This window comes from Mytilus californianus, unplaced genomic scaffold (genome assembly GCF_021869535.1).
Source record: "Mytilus californianus isolate M0D057914Y unplaced genomic scaffold, xbMytCali1.0.p SCAF_16, whole genome shotgun sequence".
Taxonomy (NCBI): Eukaryota; Metazoa; Mollusca; class Bivalvia; order Mytilida; family Mytilidae; genus Mytilus; species Mytilus californianus.
The window spans coordinates 2023471-2048938 of record NW_026262648.1 but is presented as its reverse complement, the minus strand read 5'-3'; the positions used below and the strand labels follow the sequence as shown (position 1 = coordinate 2048938).

Here is a 25468-nt window from a genome sequence, read left to right as displayed (position 1 = left end):
GACATACATATGCAAATCAGCGGTAGTTTCCAGGTTACAATTGTGCATCTTTAATGCTATATTCTTCATTCTTAAATTTCTCCTGTTCAATTACTGGCATGGCTGGGGACTATAATGAAGGACTACTAGCCTCCATAGGAACAACAGTAAAATACATTATCAAACGTACATTTACAAATGTATCGATTGGTCTACCAATTGTTAGTTCTGTGACAAATTCTAGGATATTATTATTGTGAATCAGATCTACAGTGCAAGTTATTCTTAAAATCTGTGGAAACCCAAATTTGGAATGCTTTCAATCTAAAAAAATTTGCAGGACATTGTTATATAAATACATTTTTTTGTATTCACAGTTTTGAACTTTCTACACTTGACACTTCCACAGTGTTCCATCCCTCGTGATAAATTAAAAATATTTTTTCAATCTGTAATACAGCAATGTTTTATTTAAAAAATTATGGTGTAAGAAGAAATAAGTGTTAAAAAGCAAGTGACAAACCCTAGACTGAAATTTTTCTTGCGACAACTCTATAGATATCATGAGCCCCTTGCTGGAATGTTTTCAATAGACAATTGATATTTCAATACATATATTTATAGTATCACTCATAGCAAACTAATTTCTTTTCTTGTATGAAGAAGAATTCCTTTTGCACAATAACAAAAAAAATATCAAGTTGGTTCATTTTGTTAGCTTCCACTAAACATTGTACATATGCCTGAGCATGTATCTTTACCAGTAGTCCAGTAGTAAGTTAAGATTTAATCTACATATATACATGTAGCTATCTTAATGGCAGTACATGGATTAGAAGTTAAGTACAGTTATATTAGATCTGCTTCATACCTTGACTTAATTACACCTACACATGTATATCAATAGAAACTGAACAATGTTAAGCAGTTTGATTCAAGCTTTAAATTACCTACACTATTGACATTTACTGACCCATTTTGTTTCATATCAGACAAGTTATATAATTAAAGGAGGATGAAGGAAGATGGAAATCCAAAAAAGATTTCATACATGTACTTTGATTATTTTTTGCTCTTTAAAATGTTTCAATTGCTTAAAAATGAAATTAAAAGTATTTTTTCGGACATTTTCATGCATGTAGAAAACAGCTGATTTAAATATATTTTATATATATATGGTAAAAAAACAGACATTACATTTAATGTTTAAATTCCAATAGAGCATGAATCATTTGGATGTAAACATGTACACCTGATTCAATTTCAAATATTAAAGGAGGAAGTAAAATTTAAAAATAGTTTGTGTTGCTGTAAATAGATAAACTGGATTTTTGTTGAATAGCTTTATTGTTAGGGATACAAACATCAGGAAGTAACATCCCTTGGCATTGTTTCTGCCAGTGAAATAATTACTGGTAGCAGGTAAAATTATTCCTTTGTCTTCAGGAACTTACTTGCGTATTTAAGGTAACATTTGATTTTGTTTAAATTTGTCATAAGTAAAAATGTACAAAATTATGACTTTTTGTAACTTTAAATCAGTTTTTAATGGCAACTGGAGCTTCATCAGTAAGAGAGGACTTGGAAATTTATGTCTTTTAAACTCTGTCCTCAACTGCTACACCTTATTTGTTATGGGATTTGGGGTTTTTAAGCAATACATGTACATGTATCTGTTGGTACATACTTGCATGTGACTGTTTTGTTAACTGACAATGACCGAGTAACCCCTATAATATAAGTGAGAGAAAAATATGTATCTTTTTTTTTTTTTTTTTAGCAAACTCATATTACCATTTACTTTAACAATTGTGGAGATATACATGTAAAATGAAGATAGAAAATAAGGATGAAAAAAATCATGTTACATTGATACTAATTACTCTTTATTTCTAAAAAAACTGAGAGAAAGGGAGAAATTCTTGAATAATGTTTCTTGTTCAAGTTACAAATAGTTCATTGATAATGTTAAATTTATTTGTCAGATAACTTTAAGAATTTCAACATTAAATTCAATCATCAGTAAATCAGACAAGACATTTTATCCTGTTCACTCATGTATGTTTTGTGGAGCACTATTGACAACTTTACATATATAGATTTTACACCAAATTTACAAATGTCTCTGAGTCTCTACCACCCCTTAATGGGAGAATTGGCAACAAAATAAGCTACTTTGTTCATAACATTGCTAAATGAAATTTACCCCAAAGTACGTTAACTGTCCATATTAAGGTGTAGGATGGCATAATTTCAATATCATTGGTTTAAGTACTTTGAGTCAACTTTCAGTTACTGTCACAAGTCTTGATTATGGTATAATTATGAAGTATTGTTTTTCTTCTATATAACCTGTATTATATCTGAGATTCAGTATAATAGATCAGAGTTATGTGCTTCCTCTGTACTTTAAATGTTGTGCATTTATCTTTATACATGTATTGGTATCCACTGATGGAGATTTAAAAAAGGGGCTTGATTGTCGAAAAAATAACCTGGTCACATATTCATGTCATAAACCTTGTGATCAGTTGTTTTTAAAGTGCTTAAAAGTCATTTATAAAAGATATGAAAAATGATTGACAATATATTATTAAACACTTTTTAGATATATACATGCTTGCAATTTAATATATCTTTAGTCATGTGAGTTAATTGACTTCAATGCTTTGCCTTATAATGTTAATTATAATTATTTCTACTATCAACATACCTGAATCAATGAACATATAATTGTTTTTTTCAGCTTTTGAAACTAGAGTGCCAAAAATGTAAAATTTGTATGTGAAAATGACTGTTGCTGTGACAACAAGTTTGTTGTCCCAGTCGACTGCTGTAGCTGTTGGTGGTTTGGTTTCCTGTATTGTACTGTTTGTACTGGTTCTACTTTGTGTTTGTGGAGACAGGTAAATTACTATAGACAGTAATCCTAATTATGTGTCTGTTGAAACAGGTTGGTAAACAATGTTAATCAACAGATAATTAAAACATCTCAAACTACATGTACTGCTTTTTGTTATGCCCCCGCCGTAGCGGTGAGGGCATTAAGTTTTACCCTTGTCCGTCTGTAAGTCCGTACATCCGTAAGTCCCGAAATTGGTTTCCGTTCTCTAACTTTAGATTGCATCGACCAAATGTTATGAAACTTATACACAATGCTTATTACCACAAAACACAGATCAAGTTTGAATTTTGGTGGTATCACTTTTACCGTTCTAGAGTTATGCCCCTTTTTAAAAGGAAAAATTGCTGAATTTTACGTTTCCGTTCTCTAACTTAAGTTTGCCTCAACCAAATGTTATGAAACTTACAAACAATGCTTATTACCACAAAACTCAGATCAAGTATGAATTTGGGTAGTGTCTTTTTTACGGTACTTACCGTTCTTGATTTATGTTCCTTTATAACGTTATATGCAAGCGGGGGCATCATCTGTGTCCCATGGACACATTCCCCATTTATTCCTGAATAATTTAGTACATAGAACTATGAATTGTGCAGAATAAATTAATTTTGTTAATAGAATTTCTTGGAGACTTTACTGGACAGAATGTAAAAATTATATATATGTTAAAAAACAGGAATCAATTACTGGAAATATTGAATGATAAAACAAAAGTACACAAACCATCAACATTCAACTTTTCCATACAGACAAATAATAAAGAATGGACTTTCTCTATTCATTTGCAATTCATGTAACATGTATTATAGAAGTTTAGAACATTTAAAATATATTTTTCAGTGACAAAAGGAAAGAAGATGAAATAGCAGATATTGGCAAAAGTGTAGGTGGTACTTTTATAAAAAATGTAAGAGAAAATTCTGTGCATAAAAGTAATTTAATGATACATTGTACATGTACATAAACAGCCTGCAATTCAAGAAAGTACAGACTTTCATTTAAGAAGTTAATACAAACACATCAAATAAACCATTACAAAAAAATGTTATGGATATGGTAGGATTCGCAATGAGACAACTACAAATGTATCACCAGAGTAGTAGTAAATTAGATGTCAGAATGTGGAGGGGTTAAACATGTTGTGAGTGCTCAACCCTTACCGTAACCTGGGACAAAGGTGTAACAGTACAACATCAGAGCAAACAGTAAAAATCAATTTCTGACTCATTTGATTGGCACGAAGCACAAAAAATAACTTTCAATAAGTCAATTAGTGTTAAGCAAGAAATATTTGTCCTGAATTAAAAAGTTGCAAATATTGACTCCTATAAGTCAATAAGTTACCAAAGTTGGTCAACTTCAAGACCATAGCACATTTATAAAAAGGTCAAGCATCTACATGAAGTTATGACAACATTGAAAGACATTGCTTTGTCTTTTAAAGAAAAATATGCATGACAGCCTAAAAAAACGGAGATAATGTTTATTTACTTTACAATGCAACCATCTATAACCACACAAAAATAATCTTAATCCATACATGTCCATTTAGGTAATTAAATATAGATAGCTCAGGTCCTTGTGAACTCTCAGACAGGTTTATGATGTCATAGGTGGTGCACTTTGGCCACAAATTAAAATTAAGTCTTTTCATAAACATAAATAGACCTAAACAAGTCTGTCATTTTCTGACTTTAATAAGTCTGAAAATGAAAACACATTTTTATAATAAATACATTTTTTGACTTCTGTAAGTCAAAAACAAAAAATGACTTGTTTATGTCTGAGCTCTGCTTGAAGTAACTATCTAAGTGTACTGCCAACTTTTAAAAATCTTCATGGGGATTTTAAGCACAAGAAAACCTAATGCATCTCTTATAAATGTCACTTAATCTGAAAATCTAGGGTTTTGAATGAGTATGCATGTGCTTAAATATATTAAGACTATTTAGTGTGTATTATGAGTACTTCAAGTGTCTGGTCAACAACTCTCATAGGAGTTATCCCATTAAAGCAGAAAAGCTGGCAAGTCAGATTCCATACAAAATTAATAGAAGGATTACTAAAAATACATTGGATTCATAACATTTTCATTACCAGATAAACACTTTTACTATTCACTGATTTCTGACATTATTTGAATGTTTAATGAGCAAATTGAATCTGACAAGGTCATTGTGCCAGCTTGACATTTTAAAGTACATTTTCAACCCTTCCTACAAAAATATATTAATATGATCATTTATCAGATACATCTAAGCTGTCATATGAAACATATTCCAATTAAGATGAACACGGCTCAATGTACATACATAGATTTTATGCCCAACAAATGCACAAATGACATAAAATATCATTTCAAACCAAAATACTTTGACAGAAATGGAAATTTAAGTTCAGATTGTCAGGTCAAACACTTTTTGTGATGTTGACAATGTCTCTGACTAAACATATGATAAAGCTTATAGAATCATAAAAGAAAAAAACACATATTCATAGTAGAAGTTATTAGGTATACATGTTTTCTTACAGGAATCGTTGGACCCACACAGTGTAGTTATAAATGTTGAGAATGAGGTACAGCCAGTAGAGAATGGTCATTTACCACCAGAACCTGGGTCAAGGTATGGCCACATTATTCAAACTAAACTCAAACAGCACCTAACAAGCTTTCGTAAACAATATTTGATACTAATTTAACAATGCTGATAAAAGTATTACCAGTAACTTCCTTACATGCCTAGTTTAAAGAAATGGAAACACGCTAAATAATTATAACGACAAAAGGATTATATAATACATTATACATATATATGTTCTTAATTTTATATTAAATAAGAATGATAACAGAAATTAGCAATAATATTCTATAGTACAACAGATATGAAAGCAAGTGACAACTCATTTGCATAAAGCTTGAAAGGTTTTAAAAAAACATTCCACATCACTTTTATATTGCTTAAATCTTACAAAAAATGAATTAATTTCCTTAGATTCATTGAAGAGCAAATATAAACATGGCTACCGTAATTGATAAAGCATTTAGTTTATATAAATGTTATGAAGTAAAGGGGGAAAAAAAAAAAATATACTGATGTAATGTTTTTGCCACACTTGTATGATTGTATGAAATGAAGACCTACTGTAAATATTCATTTGTAAACTAATGATTTTTCCACAAACCCTTAAGAGGGGCCTCGTAGGCCGAGTGGTCTAAGTAGTTACTACTGTAATCACTAGCCAGTCAACACTGAGGTTGTGAGTTCGAACCCCGCTCGTGCAGGTGCACTCGACTCCAATCTTAATTGACTAGGATTGTCAGTTTTCCTATCGAAGGTCAGTGGTTTTCTCCGGGCACTCCGGCTTCCTCCACCAATAAAAACTGGCCGCCACGAAATAGCCCAAAAGCGGTGCTTAAAAGTGGCGTTAAAACACCAAAAATCAAAATCAAATCAATCAACAAACCCTTAAGACTGTCTTCATGAATAAAAGTTAAATAACAGCAATGTACCGTAGAAAGGCTTGTATAGTCCGCGGTTTTATTCTCCAAAATTGGACCTTCCAGACGGGGTGCGGACTATAGAGTACAATAAGCAAGAAATAAGAGAAAAATTTCAATTTCGCGGTCGAGGTGGTTTGTTTACGTTCCGCCATCTTTGTTATTTCTATTGTAGAGGGCGCTCTTATCATTTTTCAAACTAATAATTTTAACTCATCAATATTAATAAGTTATTTCTATTCAATATCAAATTAATACTGATAAATATAAAAACTAAACCTTTCATTACAAATTTCTCGTTTCTTTTCAATGCATTGGTTGAAATAAACTGGTATCTGCTCGATTGAAACGATACAAACATAGTGAAAAAGACAACCGTAAACCAGCTTAGAATTTGTAAACTACAAAACGAAATCGGTTATTGTTCGTTCCGTTTTGGTGTTTCATACTGACTAATATGGTTTGTATTAGCTTAAGACCCTTCAAACATTAATGTGATAGATATATTAAAGACCGTTTTACAAAAGGATGGAACTGTTTTACTTTCAAAGTCGTATTATAGTGATATCTGTTATGTACGGATTTCGACTCTCACCGGTTAATTTCTTCTTTTACACGTGCTTTTTAAACTTCCTGTTTAAACATACACAAGTTTCTAAATTGTTTTTAAAGTGAATTAAACTTATTTTAACAATCATGAAGCGTTCTAGAATCATTAACAAGCAGTTTTAGCTTCTGTTTGATGATGGAAAACAGGTTTTTCCAAGAAAATACCGCAAACGACCGCACAGGATTTGAAATTACCGGAGTTTCATTAGACCTTTTCTAACAGTTACAAAAAGTTTTTTTACCTAAAATTTCGTGGGGAGAAGGGGGTGCGGACTATGTACCACTGCGAACTATACAAGCCTTTCTACGGTATTTTGCTTTCCAGAAGCTCCTACAGAAGTTCTGGGTCTTCACCTCAGCCTGGTGGACAAAGGGAATTGCCAGCGCCACCTACATCCTCTTTAAATTCATCCCTCAAAACACCAGAAGATGATGAGGAGGAAGATGCAGATTATGATCATCTTACTACATCTAAAAGTTCAGCAAAGCGTGCCTCAAATTATGACCACATTAAGATGTCTGCCGAGGGAAAAGTTCTAGTAGAAGAACATAAAACCCCAGAACATTTTTACAGTGAAGTGAAATCCAAGAAAGAGAAAGCCAATGTGATAATTGATCGGCCATTATCTAGTGCTAATACATGTGCTGAAGATGAAGAAGGAGATTATGATACTCTAAATGAAGGAAGTGATGGCTCAATGGCTGAGGTCAAAAGAGTGTCAGTTGTTAAGGTTAAATTGGTTGAGGATCCATATGCAAAATTGAAAGAAGAAGGTTCTGGTGGAAGCTTTACTGACATTGATCCTTATTCAAAGGTCAAGGACGATCCTTACTCAAAGTTTAAAGATGACTTTGAATCAGATTCAGGTCAAAGTTTTAATCCATATTCCAAAGTAAAGGATGACCCTTATTCCAAAGTTAAAGAGGATCCTTATTCCAAAGTAAAAGACGATCCTTATTCAAAAGTAAAGGATGACCCTCAATATTCTGGAGTCAAAGATTATGACCCCTATAATAGGGTTGATGATGATATAGATTCACTAGCCAATAGTCAGATTGAGGATCCGTATAATAAAGTGAATGAAAAAGACATGGAAAGTGGTGCTTCAGGAACATCTACAGTTATTGATGCATATGCATCAGTGGAACCAAGGTCTACAAGAACTAATCAAGTCACAAGAATAAATGTTACAAAAAGTGCAAATATATCACACGATGGAACAGAGTTTAATGTTGTGGAAAATACAACAAATGAATATGCTGTGGTGATGAAGTCGAGGTCTGACACAACACCCACACCTACTTCACAACATCCATTTACTTTCCAGTCCCAGGAAACTGATCCTTACATGTTACCACCAGAACCTCCAAGAAGATATAATGAGTATGCTGAGCCTGATGATGCTATACTTGGAGGAGCAGGGTCACAAAGGTCATCAGTTCAAGTAGATTCACCGAGGTCATCACTGGTGCAGATAAGTTCACAAAGGTCCTCACTGGTGCAAATAGGTTCACAAAGGTCATCATTAGTACAGAGTGATTTGACATCACCAGATCAAGCAGTGACAGCTGGTGCAGGTGCTGCAGGTATACTATAAAATACAATACTGTAAATTCAGAAATTATTGCATGCATTTATTATTGCGATTTATGAAGAATGGACAATAATGCGAGATTAATTATTGCGATTTCAGGAAATTTTGCATACAGATGCATATATCAGATATCAGAATGCGAGTTCTAATTATTGCGATACTAACCCAGTCGCATTATTCGCATTAATAAAAACATCGCAATAATTTCTGAATTTACAGTATTTTCAATAAAAAGAAGTGATTTGGAGTTGATGTACACGAGGTAGTAAATCATAACGTATGTTTTGCTATTCATTGAATCAAAATAAAATATGAAAAGTAAAAAAACAGGTGGTGGATATTTGATTCCAAATCTACAACACATGGTTAGCTTGTGATCAGCGGCACGTTTTGATTCCAGGAACAATTCTTTTAATAAGAAATATAATTCATAAAAAAAATTAAAATTAGCTCTTCATCAGTTAATTGATCATGTTGATAGCATCTGTTGGCCTACAATCATTCATGAGATTCTCAAATTACAACCAACATGATGTCCTGGTTATTCAATAATTTTATACAAAATTATGACAAGTGGTGATTTAAATTAAATTGCTAAATCATGTAAATCATTCTCAAGCAGTTCTTGCATGTCTTGATAAAATGTTGGACATTTTAAAATAAATTGAGGTAGATGCACAAGAGACTAATGCATGATATACATGTATACGTACTATACTACAAATATTTTAAAATTCAGATTCAATGACAGTACAAAATATGACTTAAAAAATAAAAACAACATTGTCAATACTATTTTATTAAGGCTTTTCCATATATACAGTATCATATAAAAATACTGCAGGTATATTTTTTATTGCATATAAAAAACTATTTTCTTAAAGCAGGAAAACACAACACAACCAAAAATGGTCATGGAATTTCACTTCTCCAAGAAGTTGACCACTTTTCCCTACTCTATCTCTAGATCTCTCTCTCTCTCTCTCATGGAAGGAGAAGTCACTTCTCCCTCTCTAAAATCCTAGATTGGGCCCTGACATAAACCAATATGAACATGATGAATAGGATATGTAGAGGTACTATTTATAACAACAGTTAAACAGGCCACAGATTATTACCGCAAATCATAACGGTATATCTAAATGTATACTTACATGGAAGACATCTCAATCAAGTGGAAATTACGGATATGGTTATCATGGTTATACTTTTTACAGTTAGGTAAATGACACCTGTCAATCAGTTTTAAAATGATTACAACATTGTTCCTGCTACCATACATGTATATACATCTATGCTGCTACACAGATCAAAATATTGATGGATTAGTGGTAATCCTATTGGCATTTAATTCACTCTTTTTAGTTATTCTTCTCTGATAATTCATTGTGTAATTGTGGATGTTTTTGTTACAAGCACATGACTTAATCTACAATATACATTAATAAACGAACTAAAGCATTTCTGATAGATTTAATCACTTGATTTATGATACAAAAAGTTTCAGAATCATTTATGAAAAATTAATTTAAGGCACTAGGATATTGTGAATTTAAAACAACACAAAATAATATAAGATTTTGTAGGTAAATTGTGAAAAAAGACTGCTCAAATTTCTCTATTTACAGTACTTATTTTTCATTGGACAAAATGATGTTATTGACTATTCATGTTGCTTGGACTTTTTTGCATTGCATAACAAATGTGTGCAGTAAGTCACTTACCGTTCTAGAGTTATGCTCCTTTATAACTTGGAAAATTGCTATTTTTTTCTTGGAAAATAGCAATTTATTTTGTTTCTACACTCTTACTTAAGTTTGCTTAAAGTTTATGAAACTCATACACAATTCTAAGCGCAATGCTCAGATTTTTAATTCCTGAAAATTTAATGGTTATAAGACCTTCACAAAAATTGGGAAGAAAACCATGGTATCACTCTGAAATAAAAACAAAGCGGTGAAAATATGAAAATAACACACACCACAAAAATACTTAAGACTAGAAGAATAGAACTCTTTAAAAACTAGCAGTGACATCAAATGCTCTCAAAAAGTATTTTCACTTTTTACAAGCAAGCTTGAGCGGGGGCATTAATGTCCTCAGACACATTCTTCTTTTATTTATACAAATGTTATTTTAGGAGTGACACAGCAGACAACACAGAAAAGAGAACCACCATATCACAAGATAACAGCTAGAGAATCCTTAGCTAGTATCAACCAAAGATTGGCCAGAAATACTTACGAAACTGTAGCAGAAACGGTGGCTGATCTACAGGGAGAAGCTGCAACTTTACCATTATTGGAAAACTTCTACGCAACAGTAAATTAACAGTTTTTATTATACGACTGAAAGTTCAATACCACAAAAGGAAGGTTGGGATTGATTTTGGGGGTTTTGGTACCAACAGATTAGGATTTAGGGGCCAAAAACAAGCATTTTTGTAGTTTCCAGACAATAACTTGTGTGTAAGTGTATGGATCTCTCTGAAATTGTGCCACAAGGTTCCATATCACAAGGGAAGGCTGGGATTGAGTTTGGGGGTAATTGCCCCAAAAGTTAAGGAATTAGGGGCAAAAAAGGGGCCAAAAACAAGCATTTTTCTAGTTTCCGGATAATAACTTGTGTTTAAGTGTATGGATCTCTCTGAAACTGTACTACAAGGTTCCATACCACATAGGGAAGGCTGGGATTGAGTTTGGGGGTAATTGCCCTAAACGTTTTGAAATTAGGGGCACAAAAGGAGCCAAGATCCAAGATTTTTCAAAAAAAAAAAATTTGTAGGGGACAAATTTTTGGGGGGATTTTTTTTTTTATAATTTTTTTGGTTTTTCTTTTCCCAAAAATTTTACATTTTACATTGATTATTTCTGATTTATATATAAAAGCAACAAATACTGATATGGCAGGAGATACACACCAAACAGGGTGTGTAAATTATTATATATATAACAGATTAAGTATTGTGCAACAGCACAGTATTGCGCAATAGCAAGAAATCTTCAATTGAAAATAAATACAAATCTTTTAATCAATTTCAATGGGATTAATTTAAAGTCTTTGATTTTTTGGGGGTTCTAACCTTGTATTACTATTTTGGATATTGGGCCCCATTTTTAAATTGGTCTACATTGAGGTCCAAAGGGTCCAAAATTAAACTTTGTTTGATTTCATCAATAACTGAATTATTGTGGCCTTATGATATGCTAAATCTTATTGTGCATTTAGATTTTTTATTTTGGGCCCTGTTTTCAAATTAGTCCATATTAAGGTTTGAAGGGTCCAAAATTAAACTTTGTTTGATTTCAACTAAAATTAAATTTTTGGTGTTTTTTTTATGCTGAATCTAACCATGTTGTTAGATTTTGGATATCAGACCATACGAGGTAAATTAAATGTCCCATTTAAAATTTTTAAGATCTTTGACCACATTTATTTTGTATCAGAAACCCTATATTATGTCAAAAATTTGATCACAATCCAAGTTCAGACAGTATCAAGCTTGAATATTGTGTCCAAACTTGCCCCAACTGTTCAGGGTTCGACCTCTGCGGTCGTATCAGGCTGCGCTTGGTGAAGCATTTTATTAATCATGCAAAATATAGTTTACGATTAATCTGTGTGTCTGTTTGAAATAAAAGGTTTCTGGATAATTTGTTTTAAAAAATTTTGAGAAAGACCATATGCCTTTGCTACCTGACTGCAAACCATGGAAATAATTGTTCTATGATTTCTGTTTGAGACTTGTGTTTCTTCAGATTGGTAAATTACTGGTTTCTGTATGATGGTGTTACATTGTGAGCTTGGATCTTATAAAAATGAGATAGGATCTTATAATATTGTGGCATTACTATCTTTTGTAAAATAAAGTCAATTTTGATTTTATCTATGTTGCTGTCAAGCTACATTGTGTATTTAGTGAGCATATATCAGTCCCTTTGCAGTGACTTGTTTTTATGCTGTTATTTTCAGTTTAGCTATTTCAAAGTTGTATAAATATCATTATAAAAATAAGGAGATGTGGTATGATTGCCAATGAGACAACTATCCACCAAAGTTTAAATGAAGTGGATGTACTTAACTTAGATTTAAAGAAATAGAACAAATGCAATAATAAAAACTAACAGTATACAGCTCTCTCACAAGCAAAAAACCCATAACCCATCATGTTGTTTACTATAATGCAGTTGGCTTTAAAGTTATATAACTAGTTACTTCATTTCAACAATGTAAATTTAGCATTCAGCAGAAATTGAAATAAGAAAGAATGGGAGTGTGAAAAAAGGTATGACACATCTTTGTATAGTTCCTTTGTACTATAGACACATTTACAACAATTGTAAACCTTTAGGCTTATATATTTACAGACTTTTGAAAAACCCCCAGATCAAAAATCAACAGAAATACAATTTTTTCTCAATCCACGTAAAATTGGAGCCCACAAAATATTAACATGATAAATGAATCCACGGTGATAAAAATACCAGAACAAGAGTTAACGTAAGCTAATTACTGCTGATTTAGTGAGCACAAAATTATTAAACATTAGCTGATATTTGATTGTATTTTACAGGTTGAGGGTGGCTCTGGAGATGGTGTTGTTACTAATCAAGGTAACCATGGTAGCAGAAATAGATTAAATCAGTCTCCAATTATGGACCATTATGCTGAAATAGGTGCCACAGGTTTGTTTAAAAAGTTATATGTACAAAAGTTAAAAAGTATTGATCAATAGTATGTTACATTACAGCTGAAATGAATTACATAGTAGACATAAATTTTGTACATAACCTATCTTATTTTAATAATACAATCTTTTGAAGTTCCTAGTCATTATGTTTAGTTTTGGAAACACTTGACCCTATTGGTGGATGATCCATTTGCCTTAAAAAGTTGGTCATCTAGCTATTTTTTCTTTGTCTTTTTTCTGACCCGTGCCATATATTATATATATAATTTAAGATCTAGTATCTTTTTCAATTGAGCTGTGTGATATATTATGAAATTTTTGTAAAATTTGGGTTACAATGACATCATTACTTATAGGTTCATCTCCTGAATAAAGGGCCTTTTGGGAAATGGAAAATCACAATTGATGCTGAAGTCGCTAGGTCGAAGAACAAGTTCTTAAATACACAAAATAGACTGAAGTTTTGTTAAAATAGTAAAAATCTTCCAATCTCTTTGCCATGATGGATAAATCTTTATTTGAAAGCTTGATATGTTGAGTAAGCAGCTTATTATCAAATTGATTAGAAATAAAAAAAAATAGTTTTGATTAGAATACCTGTACAGTTTTATATGTTGCATTTATTTGCAAGGTTTACAACAATTAAAAAGTTATAGGTATGAAAAGTGTGTCCAGTTTGGACAGTCAATCCCTTTATATTAGATGCCATATCTTGGTAAAGACATTTCAGATTTGACATTGATGTGATACCTATACTGACAACTTTATGAATTTAAAGATTAAATATTTCTAATAATTTGCAGTTGTCCTATAAATGTTAAATCGAAAGAATCTGTATTTATGTGAACTTTTATCATTTTTTTAGAAACAATTTTTGCTTTTATGTATTATACTCCTGCTCTGAAAGGAGGGGGGTGTACTGGTTTACACTGATCTGACCACCCATCTGTCTCATGAAAGTATTGTTGCTCCTTACTCAGGAACTGCAAATCAGAGATTCCTGAAATTTGGTATCAAGCTTGATGTGAACATGCTAAACTGTATGATATATTTTCAGATTAATCACTTATCCACTTCCTTGTAACCACATACTTATATATTCTTACATATGATATGGCAATGTTTGAAATTTTTCGTCGCATTTTTCTCAAGAACTACTAATCAGGGCTTTCTGAAATTTGAAATCAAGCTTCATGTGAGCATGTTTTACTGTGTGATACATTTTCAGAATCAGGACTCAACAAATTCCCGTTTACCAAATACTTATATATTCTTACACATAATGTGGCAATATATGAAATTTTCGTTGCAATTTTCTCAGGAACTTCAAAACAGGTCTTCGAAATTTCATTGACTGATTTATAAACACTGACCAGAACTGTTTTTATCTTGGATAATGATCATTATGTGTATCTTTAGTTCTTTCATAATCTCAACTAATATTTTTTAGGAGGACGCTCTCATAATGTTCCTGCACCTCCATCTCTGGACAGTTTACACATTATGACCAAATCAGCTGATGGAAGACTACCAAATGGAGCTGGCTCACCTGTAGAAATGGAGAGTAACTCTAATCACAGAAGAACCTTGTCTAACCAGGAGACCATAACTCTTGATCCTAATTACCAGACTGTGAGAGACTGTATTTCTGACATGGCAGCTTCATCAGATCCTAATTATGAAAGTGTTCAAGAGGCAGAATCAAGAAGACCTTTTAGTATTGTGACAAAACAAAATGGAACCAAGTTAATTAGGGACCACTTTTATGAGGAAGTCAAGCCTGCAAGTGAAGCAGACAACGTGAAAAAAAGAGTTCTGAGGAGTCATATGTATGAAGACATTGATGATGTTAAGGAGCAAAAGAAACAATTGAAAAAAAATCCCAAACCTGATGATGTATGGAAAAGAAGATCTGATGCAGAAAATAATTAATTGTATTTATTTTAAAAAATATAATCAATTTAACATTTAACAAAAACTAGTATATTATAAAGAAATTTATGGTTGTTTGAGTAAATATTTGGTTTTCACATTTAACATTTATATTTATTTTGTTGTTGAACAATGTGTTTGTATATTTAAGTATTTTCGGTAAAGTATAAGGATATTAAAAAAAACTGACAAATTTGTTTTCTTGAAGAATATTATACTTCTTTGAAATAGGTTATGTTAAATCAAGTTGCTGGGTAGTTAATAAACTTTGTATGATAACCCTCTTATAGTGTAACATTCCATTCACAATGATCATAACTTCTTTCTCTCCAGAGGACAACTTTGTTATTTGAAGTGACAGTGGACTGTTTGCCATAAATTGGGATTTTTTTTTTGTTATACATTAGATAATATTTTGCTGTGCAGTATAAGCAATATGGTTTTGTATTTATAAAGGTTGAAAATTTATTATTTAATTTTTCCTTGAATTTTAAAAAGTAATTTTTGTTTATATACTTCTTTTTTTAATAGTTGGTAGTGTTGACAATTTATGCTTAAGATTTGAGTTATATCATTTAGACAGAACTTCAAGGTTGACTGTAAAATTTAAAAAGTCTCTGAATCAGATATTTTTATATTTCTATTGGAAAGAAACAAGTCCTGGGATCTTCTAGATTTTTAATAAATGACCCTGTTAGGTATATATATATATATATGAGAGAATGGAGTTATTTTTTGTGCATAAATGCAAAGGCTTTATGTTCAACAATCCTTTTTGTTATGCAATTCTTAACACCCTTGTCCTGTGGTCTTAGGTGGACATTGAAAATGATCAAATCACCTTTTTTTTAAACATTGCATAAAAGTTATAACTGAAAATATTTGGTTCCTTCAGAATATTAGTACAGTAGATCAAAATCCATTTAGACTTACAAGGTTAAGTGTTATCTGTGAAAATTTGATTTTGAATACAGATATTTAAGTTTTTCTAACTGTCATATTCACTTATAACATGTGTAACATTGGTTGTTACTTGTGATATTTGTTGTTATTTTTCAATGTCATTGCATCATCTATTTATTTAAAATTACATAGGCTATTCAGACTATGGTAAAATGTTGTTTAAGTCCTGTGGGAATATGTTTATTTCATTTTTATTTAAGAACAAAATTGTTTAGGAAGTATAGAAACTGCAGGTTTAAATTGATTGGGTCTGTTTGATAATTTGATGTAGTTAGGGGTGTTTTGAAAAACTTAAATTATAATTTGATGGATGGTAGTTTAAATGATAATTTAGCTTAAAAATAATGTAGAATTCAAAAAAAAAAATATCTTGAGAAGTTATGTTTATTTAAAATAGTGCTTCTTTACCCTTAAAACTTATTCAGGAATGGAATTGCTCTTTCAAAATCGATATTTATTTTGTTGGTATCTACACAAAATGATCAGACTGTCTATATGGTAATTAAATAAAGTACTTTAAAATTTAGAAGAAAAAAAAACCAGAATGTAAAGAAAATTTGGACATCCAATCTACTTCATTTAAAAAGTAGAATTTTGCAAAAATGTAGTAAAAGTGTAGTATGGGAGAATATATTTACTTGTTTAATCATTGTATTTAAAACATAGAAAAAAATAAATAAATCATGTTAAAATTTTAAAAATATGACTTATCTAACATTTTGAATTGGATGTAGCTTTGTGTCATTTGGCATTTCATATGTGCCCCCAAAAAGTTTTGTGCCACAAACCATATTTCGTTTGTGCCAATTGTACAGGTAAAGAATAATCGGTTTTCAGAAATTTTACAAGATGCTTTTCAAACTCTTTTTTTTTCATAGCTGAGATTATGTTTCCTGCTGTACAACATGGTTGTGTTCATTTTATTATTTTACTTTGTAAGTTGTTTTTTTTCTTACATTTATAAGACTTGTCTCCATTCTTCAATACAATGTATGTGTGATCATACCAGATTAAGGATATATTTCTCTGTTTGTCTCAGATTGAATTATGTTCATCTTGTCTCCTCTTACATGCCAACAAATTTATAAGTGACTTTCAGTTTTGTATGACAAATGGACATGAACTCATTTAAATACCCAGGGGGATGCTATGTATATAAAAACTATAAGATATTTGGGACACTGATTACATTAAATCTCTAATCTTCATTTATATTTATACCCAAAAAATGGCTCAAAATAAGTATTTACTTTTGGCACAACTGAAATATAACCTTGTGGCACAAATGAAATACTGCATTTCAATTTTTTTTTTATATTTTTGATGACCAATGTTCACAGTGTATTTCATATCCTGGTTGCATCTTCTGTATTTTTTACATCAATATTTTCAATGATTTTAGTTTTTTGCATAATAAGTTGTTTTTTGTTTTATAAGTCTTTTACAAATGTAATATATTTTTTTTTGGTAATTTTTTATGCATTAATTTTTTTCTATGGGATTCTTTGATTTACTTTAAAATCTTTTATTTTTATATTTGAATAACATCTTCTCATTGACAAATATTTGAAACATCACAGGCTGTACTTTTTCTGTGAGACATAACAATTTTCTCTTTCCTTTTTTTTAATACTTTAAAAATTTTGATAGTTTCATGGGAAATACAATCAATTAATCTTTCCTTATTTATTATGATAGTGTGGTTATGATTTTAATACTGTAATAACATGATAAAAATGAATTTCTTGCTAACTGAAAAAAGTATTGGTTGTTAAATCATATAGGGGAGATAATTCAACTATTCATTTTGAATGTAAATATTTTAAGATTTGGTATACATGTACAAAGTCTATTCAATAAATACTGACCTTGGACAGTTTTAGCCCAATTTGATAATATTGCTTTCATTTATTTTAGACATCTATTGCAACTTTTGCAATGACTGAATGTTGTGAGCATTGGATTAACTGATGAACTTGTATTTGTAATGTTGGACTTTAATTTACTCCTAACTGGTTTCAACTACCACTGGTTGGAGCAGTCTTTTGTCATTGTTTAGAGTGTGTAATGATGTAGATTCAATAGTTACAAGTCATAAGGAAATATTTTGTCAGTACAAATAAAGAGGATGTGGTATGATTGCTAATGGGACAACTCTCCACCAGACACATAATGACGTAGAAGGTTAGCAACTATAGGTCACCTTACAGCCTTCAACAACAGCAAAGTTATGGAGGAATAATATTTTTTGTCATGCCACACTTTTTTGATCGTTATAAAGTCCGTGATATTCTCAACCTATAGTTTTTATACGACCGCAAAAATTAAAAATTTTTTGGTCGTATATTGGTATGACGTTGGCGTCGTCGTCGTCGTTGTCGTCGTCGTCGTCGTCTGGCGTCGTCCGGCGTCGTCCGAAGACACATTGGTTTTCGCACTCTAACTTTAGTTAAAGTGAATGGATCTCCATGAAATTTTACCATAAGGTTCAATACCACGAAAGGAAGGTTGGGATTGATTTTGGGGGTTATGGTACCATCAGTTAAGGAATTAAGGGCCAAAAAGGGGCCAAAAATAAGCATTTTTGTAACTTCCAGACAATAACTTGTGTGTAAGTGTATGGATCTCTCTGACATTGTACCACAAGGTTCCATATCACAAAGGAAAGGCTGTAATTGATTTTGGGGGTAATTGCCTCAAAATTTAAGGAATTAGGGGCCAAAAAAGGGCCAAAAAACAAGCATTTTTCTAGTTTCATGACAATAACTTGTGTGTAAGTGTTTGGATATTTCTGAAATTGTACTACAAGGTTCCATATCACAAAGGGAAAGCTGGAATTGAGTTTGGGGGTAATTGCCTCCAATTTTAGGAATTGGGGGCCAAAAAGGGGCCAAAAATAAGCATTTTTCTAGTTTCCAGACAATAACTTGTGTTCAAGTGTATGGATCTCTCTGAAATTGTACTGCAAGGTACCATACCACAAAGGGAAGGCTGGGATTGAGTTTGGGGGTGATGAATCATAAGGGGGTTCAAAAAATTTTGGGGGGGGGATTTTTTTTTACTTTTTTTTTCTTTTTTTCCTTTTTTTTTCTTTTAAAATTTTCCATTTTAAGTTGGTTATTTCTGATTAATATTTAAAAGCAAATAATAATGATATGGTAGGAGATACACACCAAACAGGATGTGTAAATTATTATATAATAAGTATTGTGCAATAGCAAGAAATTTTCAATTGCACAGTATTGCACAATAGCAAGAAATCTTCAATTGCACAGTATTGCGCAATAGCAAGAAATCTTCAATTGCACAGTATTGCGCAATAGCAAGAAATATCCAATAGCACAATATTGCGCAATAGCAAGAAATTGTCAATTGTACAGTATTGCGCAATAGCAAGAAATATTCAATTGCACAGTATTATGCAAAAGAAGATACTTCGTATAAATTGCTTATTTCTTGATCAATTTCAATGGGTTTTTATTCTTGAATTCTTGGGGTTCTTTAATATGCTGAATCTAACCGTGTATTAAATTTTTGGATTTTGGGCCCCGTTTTTAAATTGGTCCACATTGAGGTCCAAAGGGTCCAAAATTTAACTTTGTTTGATTTCATCAAAAATTGAATTATTGGGGTTCTTTGATATGCCGAATCAAACCGTGTATTTAGATTCTTAATTTTTGGTTCCGTTTTCAAATTGGTCTACATTAAGGTCCAAAGGGTCCAAAATTAAACTTAGTTTGATTTTAACAAAAATTGAATTTTTAGGGTTCTTTGATATGCTGAATCTAAACATGTATTTAGATTTTTGATTATGGGCCCAGTTTTCAAGTTGGTCCAAATCGGGGTCCAAAATTAAACTTTGTTTGATTTCAACAAAAATTGAATATATGGGGTTCTTTGATATGCTGAATTTAACCATGTATTTAGATTTTTGATTTTTGGGCCCCGTTATCAACTTTGTCCACATTGAGGTCAGAAGGGTCCAAAATTAAACTTTGTTTGATTTCATCAAAAATTGAATTCTTGGGGTTCTTTGATATGCTGAATCTAACCATGTATTTAGATTTTGGATATTGGACCATAATAGGTGAATGTCCAATTTAAAATTTTTAAGTTCTTAGACCACATTCATTCTGTGTCAGAAACCTATGCTGTGTCAAATATTTAATCACAATCCAAATTCAGAGCTGTATCAAGCTTGAATGTTGTGTCCATACTTGCCCCAACTGTTCAGGGTTCGACCTCTGCGGTCGTATCAAGCTGCGCCCTGCGGAGCATTTTATTGTATGATAAAATGAATTGCAATGAATTTTTATTGACATCACCGGTGGTTTAAACAATTCTTAAATGGTTATAAGAACGATTTATTTGTATTTATGACATGGTAGTTTTTATTAAAAACAATATGTTCAACAAATAAATCATATTCTACAAAATGTGACAATGATTAGTCTGTACTATGTCCAGTTCTACAAACTGTTTATACCAACATTTATATAATATAAGTTTATTTTGCACAATATTTTTGAATATGTCATAAGGTCTACAATTGTAAATCTTAAGACTTAAAAGTATGTAATTCTCTGTTATAGTAAATTTTGAAATTACTGCTTGTATTTATTGTTGGAACTGTTCAGTGAACAAAAATGTAAGACTATTGACAATTAAAATTTAAAATGCCAGTTTTGATTTGTGTGATACTAATTCTTAAGCATGTTTTGCATCTAATATAAAAAAAATCAGAATTATTTCTAAAAATAACCTGAAATATTGGCATTTTATAATGACCTTTTATTTGTATTGAGTAAGGCACCATAAAGTATTTTTTATACCATTTATATGGACATTTTATTGAAATCTTCATGAATCCCTAAGATTACTTATCAAAATGAAAACCTATTACGGAAATTTAATTAAAGATAATATTAATGTACATTTCCATGAATCATTAGTAGTGAAGATTAAAATACTGGACAACTACAGTTCTCTGCGACTACAAAAAATCATCAGGAAATCATGCAGCATTTATGCTATCTTCTACAAAAAAAGCTGTTTTATTGAAAAATGCATTCCAACCGAAGCAACAAACTAAAATCATGTCCAGAAAAGAATCTATTAGAATTTTGTTATATATGGCTACTTTTAAGTGCCTTCCTGGAGATCCAAGTATTTTTTTAATGGGACACTTGGCATCATTTGATCTTCCCTATTTTATAGCAGCAAATTTTCAACTAGCCTAAAACACTCAGCTATTACTAGTTGCTTGAGATAGTACCTAGTGATTTTGTTTGAAAGTTGTATAAGATCCAAATTTTTGGCCAAAAAATCAATTTAATTGACTCAGTAAAAAAATGGCCAGAAAAGTCAGAATATGAAATAAATCAAATTTTGTTGATAAGCTAAGAATTAAATATTATCATATTTATGATTTGTATCAAAGTAGTTAATTATAGATCTGTCAGTTTTGTCTAAACTGGATTGTAGAAATTATCAAGTTTTCAATTTGTGCAACTTAAAAATAACATTATAAATGAAATGGCCTCCACTAAGAACAAACCGTTTTTTTTTTGTCATTTAGTGAGATGGGAAGATGACAGTTCAAAGGTAATGCTGCAACCATAAAACATTGATTAACAAAAATCCAAATTTTTATATAGTAGAATTAGATTTACTACTTTCCATGGTCAAGTAAAAAATTTATATCTTGGATATATAACACTTTGTTTTTTACGGATAAATACGGATATATTAACACTTTGCAATGATTCAATTTTAGCATGGTTTATTTTGTTTCTGATACAAAATAAGTTCTTTGTTCTGATCTGTGTTGTCAAGTTTTTCATAAAGTTGAACCTATGGCTAGTGATTATTGATAATTTAAATACCTACTTTAGAGTTGCCATGGATGAATGTAAAGTGCAATAACCAGCATCTACACATATGTATTGCTTTAAGTAAGAAATAGATAGAATTGTATCTAGAGTTAATGTTGTGACAAACTTAATGCATCTGTAATTAATTAATGTTTGGTTTCAATTTTAACCAGACATGGTAGTTTTATTTATTTATTTGTAGTTTTAGTATTGTATTTATAAATGTTCATTGAAAATGAATTCATAGTTGTTTTTTATTGAAATTATTTTGTTGATTTGGGTTGTTTGTTTTTTTTCGTTAGCTGACCAACCATTAAATAAATCATTTTATAAGAATGTAACTTATCTTAGTTTTTTAAGTTTTCATTTCAAGTAAAAAAAGAAAGTCTCTCTGATTATGTCTGTATACATCTCATAGCTTTGGTAACCAGATGTTATGGTCAAAAAAATAGTTTTTAATGCTTTTAAAAAATAATTATATGTATGTACATAATGTATATATACATATTTTGTTAAATATTACGTTTTATAATGGGAGATAACTCCAAATGTCCTGTACAATTAGCTGTTGACAGGTACTGAAGAGTGACACCCACCACAGTCATTTGGTCCAATAGGATTTATTTCATAAATATTATAAACAGTTCAAAGTTCTTCAATGGTTTAGCTTCATTTGGCATTGTAAAACTTAATAGTTATATTGGAATTTATGAATTTGTATTTTTGTTTTTTTTATTTTTTGTTGTTTTTTTTAAATAGAGTTCACATTTTGTATTTGAAAAAAAAGTTCTTGACCTATTCCTGATGATGTGAGGCAAGTTGTTTTGGATTTCCAAGGTGTATTGATAGATCTATTGCAATACAATGTTTGTAGACAGTCTTTTTAGTGTTTTAGCTTTACATATCAATAAGTTCCTATTTATACAATTATGTTCATTTTCCATTAATCAGAATTTCATTCATAAGAATAGATTGATATTATTGAGAATATCATTATTGTTATCAGTCTTTAATTGATGTAATCCAGGAATAAAACTGAATAAAACACAAATTTTGATAGTACATGACTTTGTTTTTTGACTTAATGATAGAAATAATTACCCTGTGTTTATTGGACATTTGACAAAGAATAGGCTGTAATTTCATGAAAACATTATACCAAGTGGAGTTTAACAGAGTGAGTCAGCGAGTGGTAAAACATGCTATTTTAGACCTAGCGAAGGTAAAACAGGATTCCATAAACTATTTTAATTCTAATAGAAAGCAGATACATATCCTTGAATATTAGTACAACTCGGTGCAATTTATATCTTGTCATATTGTATTGTTAGAGCCTGTATGTTTACCTATTGTTATCTTTTTGTGTTTTTTTTTATTAATAAGTCATATAAAGGGAGGCAACTCTAGGAATTTATAGTTACAGCATGGTACATATAAGATCTCATTTCTGACTTCTATTGCATCCTTTTTAAAAACGCCTGCCCAATAATCGTTTTGAAAAGGGTATACCTTTGACTTTTAATTTTTGCATATATCATTGCTAACTGAGGATGATCACCATAAAGTTTTGGACTTTTTATGTAGCGTAAGGTTAATATTATAAAAATAAGAAGATGTGGTATAATTGCCAATGAGACAACTCTCCACCAGAGACCAAATAACATAGAAGTTAACAACTATAGGTCACCGTACGACCTTCAACAATGAGAAAAACCCATACCGCATAATCAGCTATTAAAGGCCCTGAAATGATAAATGCGATAATGAACAGCCTGATTTATGTAAAAAACAAATATGATACACAGCAACAAATGACAACCACTGAATTACAGACTCCTGACTTGGGACAGGCACATACATAATGTGGAAGGGTTAAACTAGTTTGCTAGCACTAACATCTCCCCCTAACCTTAGGTTGTTATTATTTTCAGCCTTCATGTTAATTAGGAGATAACTGTATTGTATTTTAAGCTCTGACGGCATCAATTGGTGATTTGATGGTCGCAAATTAAGTGTATTGGCGAACTAGTAAACGGGTATTTGCGACCATCAAATAACCAATTGATGCCGTCAGAGCTTAGCATACAATATTGTTAACTCCATTCTAATGAAAATGACAGAAAACAATGTAAAATCATACATTTAAAATCTGTCATACATCGTCTGCACTTGTGCGTAAGTTTTCATAGCATCAATTCTGAATTGATGCCATGAAAATTGGTGACGTTATCCAATGAAAATGAATGTTACAAACAATGTTGCATTAGAATTCAGTATTAAAAAGACACTCAATTATATTTTAATTAAATTCTACTTCCAGCATTTTTGTTATCCAGGTGCAGCTTAATACATATTCAGTTCACTTTTTCATCAAGGTCATTTGAAAAAACTGTAGAGTGCTTTATTGGGTGCAAAACACATACCGACATGGTTCCTTTTGTCATTTGTTTTCTTAGTATTCTATCATAGAAGGTATCACAAAGCCAAAACATAATGATATTTATATTAGACTGGATTATCTTTGAAAAAATACTAGGTGTAAAATAATATAAAGAAAAGGAAAAAGTTATTTAAAAAAAAAATAACACATAACATGATAAATAGCTTGCATAGATTTCAGGTGAGATTTGTAGAAGAACATTAGCCTCTAGTTACTTCATTTTCAGTTAAAAAACCAAGATATGGTTTTCATTTAAAAATTTAACAACCACAAGTTAGACAAAAGTACATCAATCTGAAGAAATTAGGCAAGTGTCAACGTTTCAAACCTTCAAGTGAATATTTAATGCTGAGAAAAGTTTTCTATTGGGTGATTTGCCATAAAGTCTGTAATTTGCGGTCACATTTTGCACTTAAAAGATGTAATGTTTGTTTCTTACAGTCAACATCTAAAGGATTTGAAAACCAACATATCAGATCGCTAGGAAACTCAATATTAAGAAACAAGTATTAATAAAAGGAGACCAGTTGATATAGAATATCTTGACAATAATTTTATAGATTTTCCATACAAAGTGGGAGATTTGACCTGTCCACTTTCAGAATAATGATCTTCAAAAACGAAATTGACATATGAAAACAATTTTGATTTCTACTTATTTCTGGAGAGGTGATACCATGTTATCATTATACACATTGAATGTTTACAGTAAAGTTAGGTTCATAACTAATTACAGGGGTGGATCCAGCCATTTTTAAAAGGGGGGTTCCCAACCCAGGATAAATGGGGGGTTCCAACTATATGTTCCCATTCAAATGCAGTAATCATCAATAAAAAGGGGGGCGGTTCCAACCCCAGGACCCCCCCCCCCCCCCCCCCCCCCTGGATCCGCCACTGACTAATTATGATAACTAAATATATCATAAGGGCATCCACTTTTGTTTATTTTGTTTCAAATTCTACTGGTTACCTGCGGACAGTAA

General features: G+C 31.1%; 1 protein-coding gene across 3 annotated transcripts in view; it reads left to right on the top strand.

Moving 5' to 3' along the window:
- The window catches only part of LOC127726054 (uncharacterized), a 40034-nt gene extending 16927 nt beyond the window's left edge, over positions 1–23107 (top strand). Inside the window, exons 1-8 of one of the 3 annotated variants that reach the window (XM_052233388.1) lie at positions 1315–1446; positions 2726–2885; positions 3725–3791; positions 5417–5508; positions 7318–8579; positions 10728–10909; positions 13161–13272; positions 14728–18062. In XM_052233388.1, coding sequence (XP_052089348.1) covers positions 2770–2885; positions 3725–3791; positions 5417–5508; positions 7318–8579; positions 10728–10909; positions 13161–13272; positions 14728–15209 — 2313 coding nt within the window. In that variant the 5' untranslated portion in view covers positions 1315–1446; positions 2726–2769 and the 3' untranslated portion in view covers positions 15210–18062. Of the gene's footprint in view, positions 1–1314; positions 1447–2725; positions 2886–3724; positions 3792–5416; positions 5509–7317; positions 8580–10727; positions 10910–13160; positions 13273–14727 lie in introns of those variants that run through there. The other 2 variants (XM_052233387.1, XM_052233390.1) reach the window with 2 other exon arrangements.
- The last annotated feature ends 2361 nt before the right edge of the window (positions 23108–25468 follow it).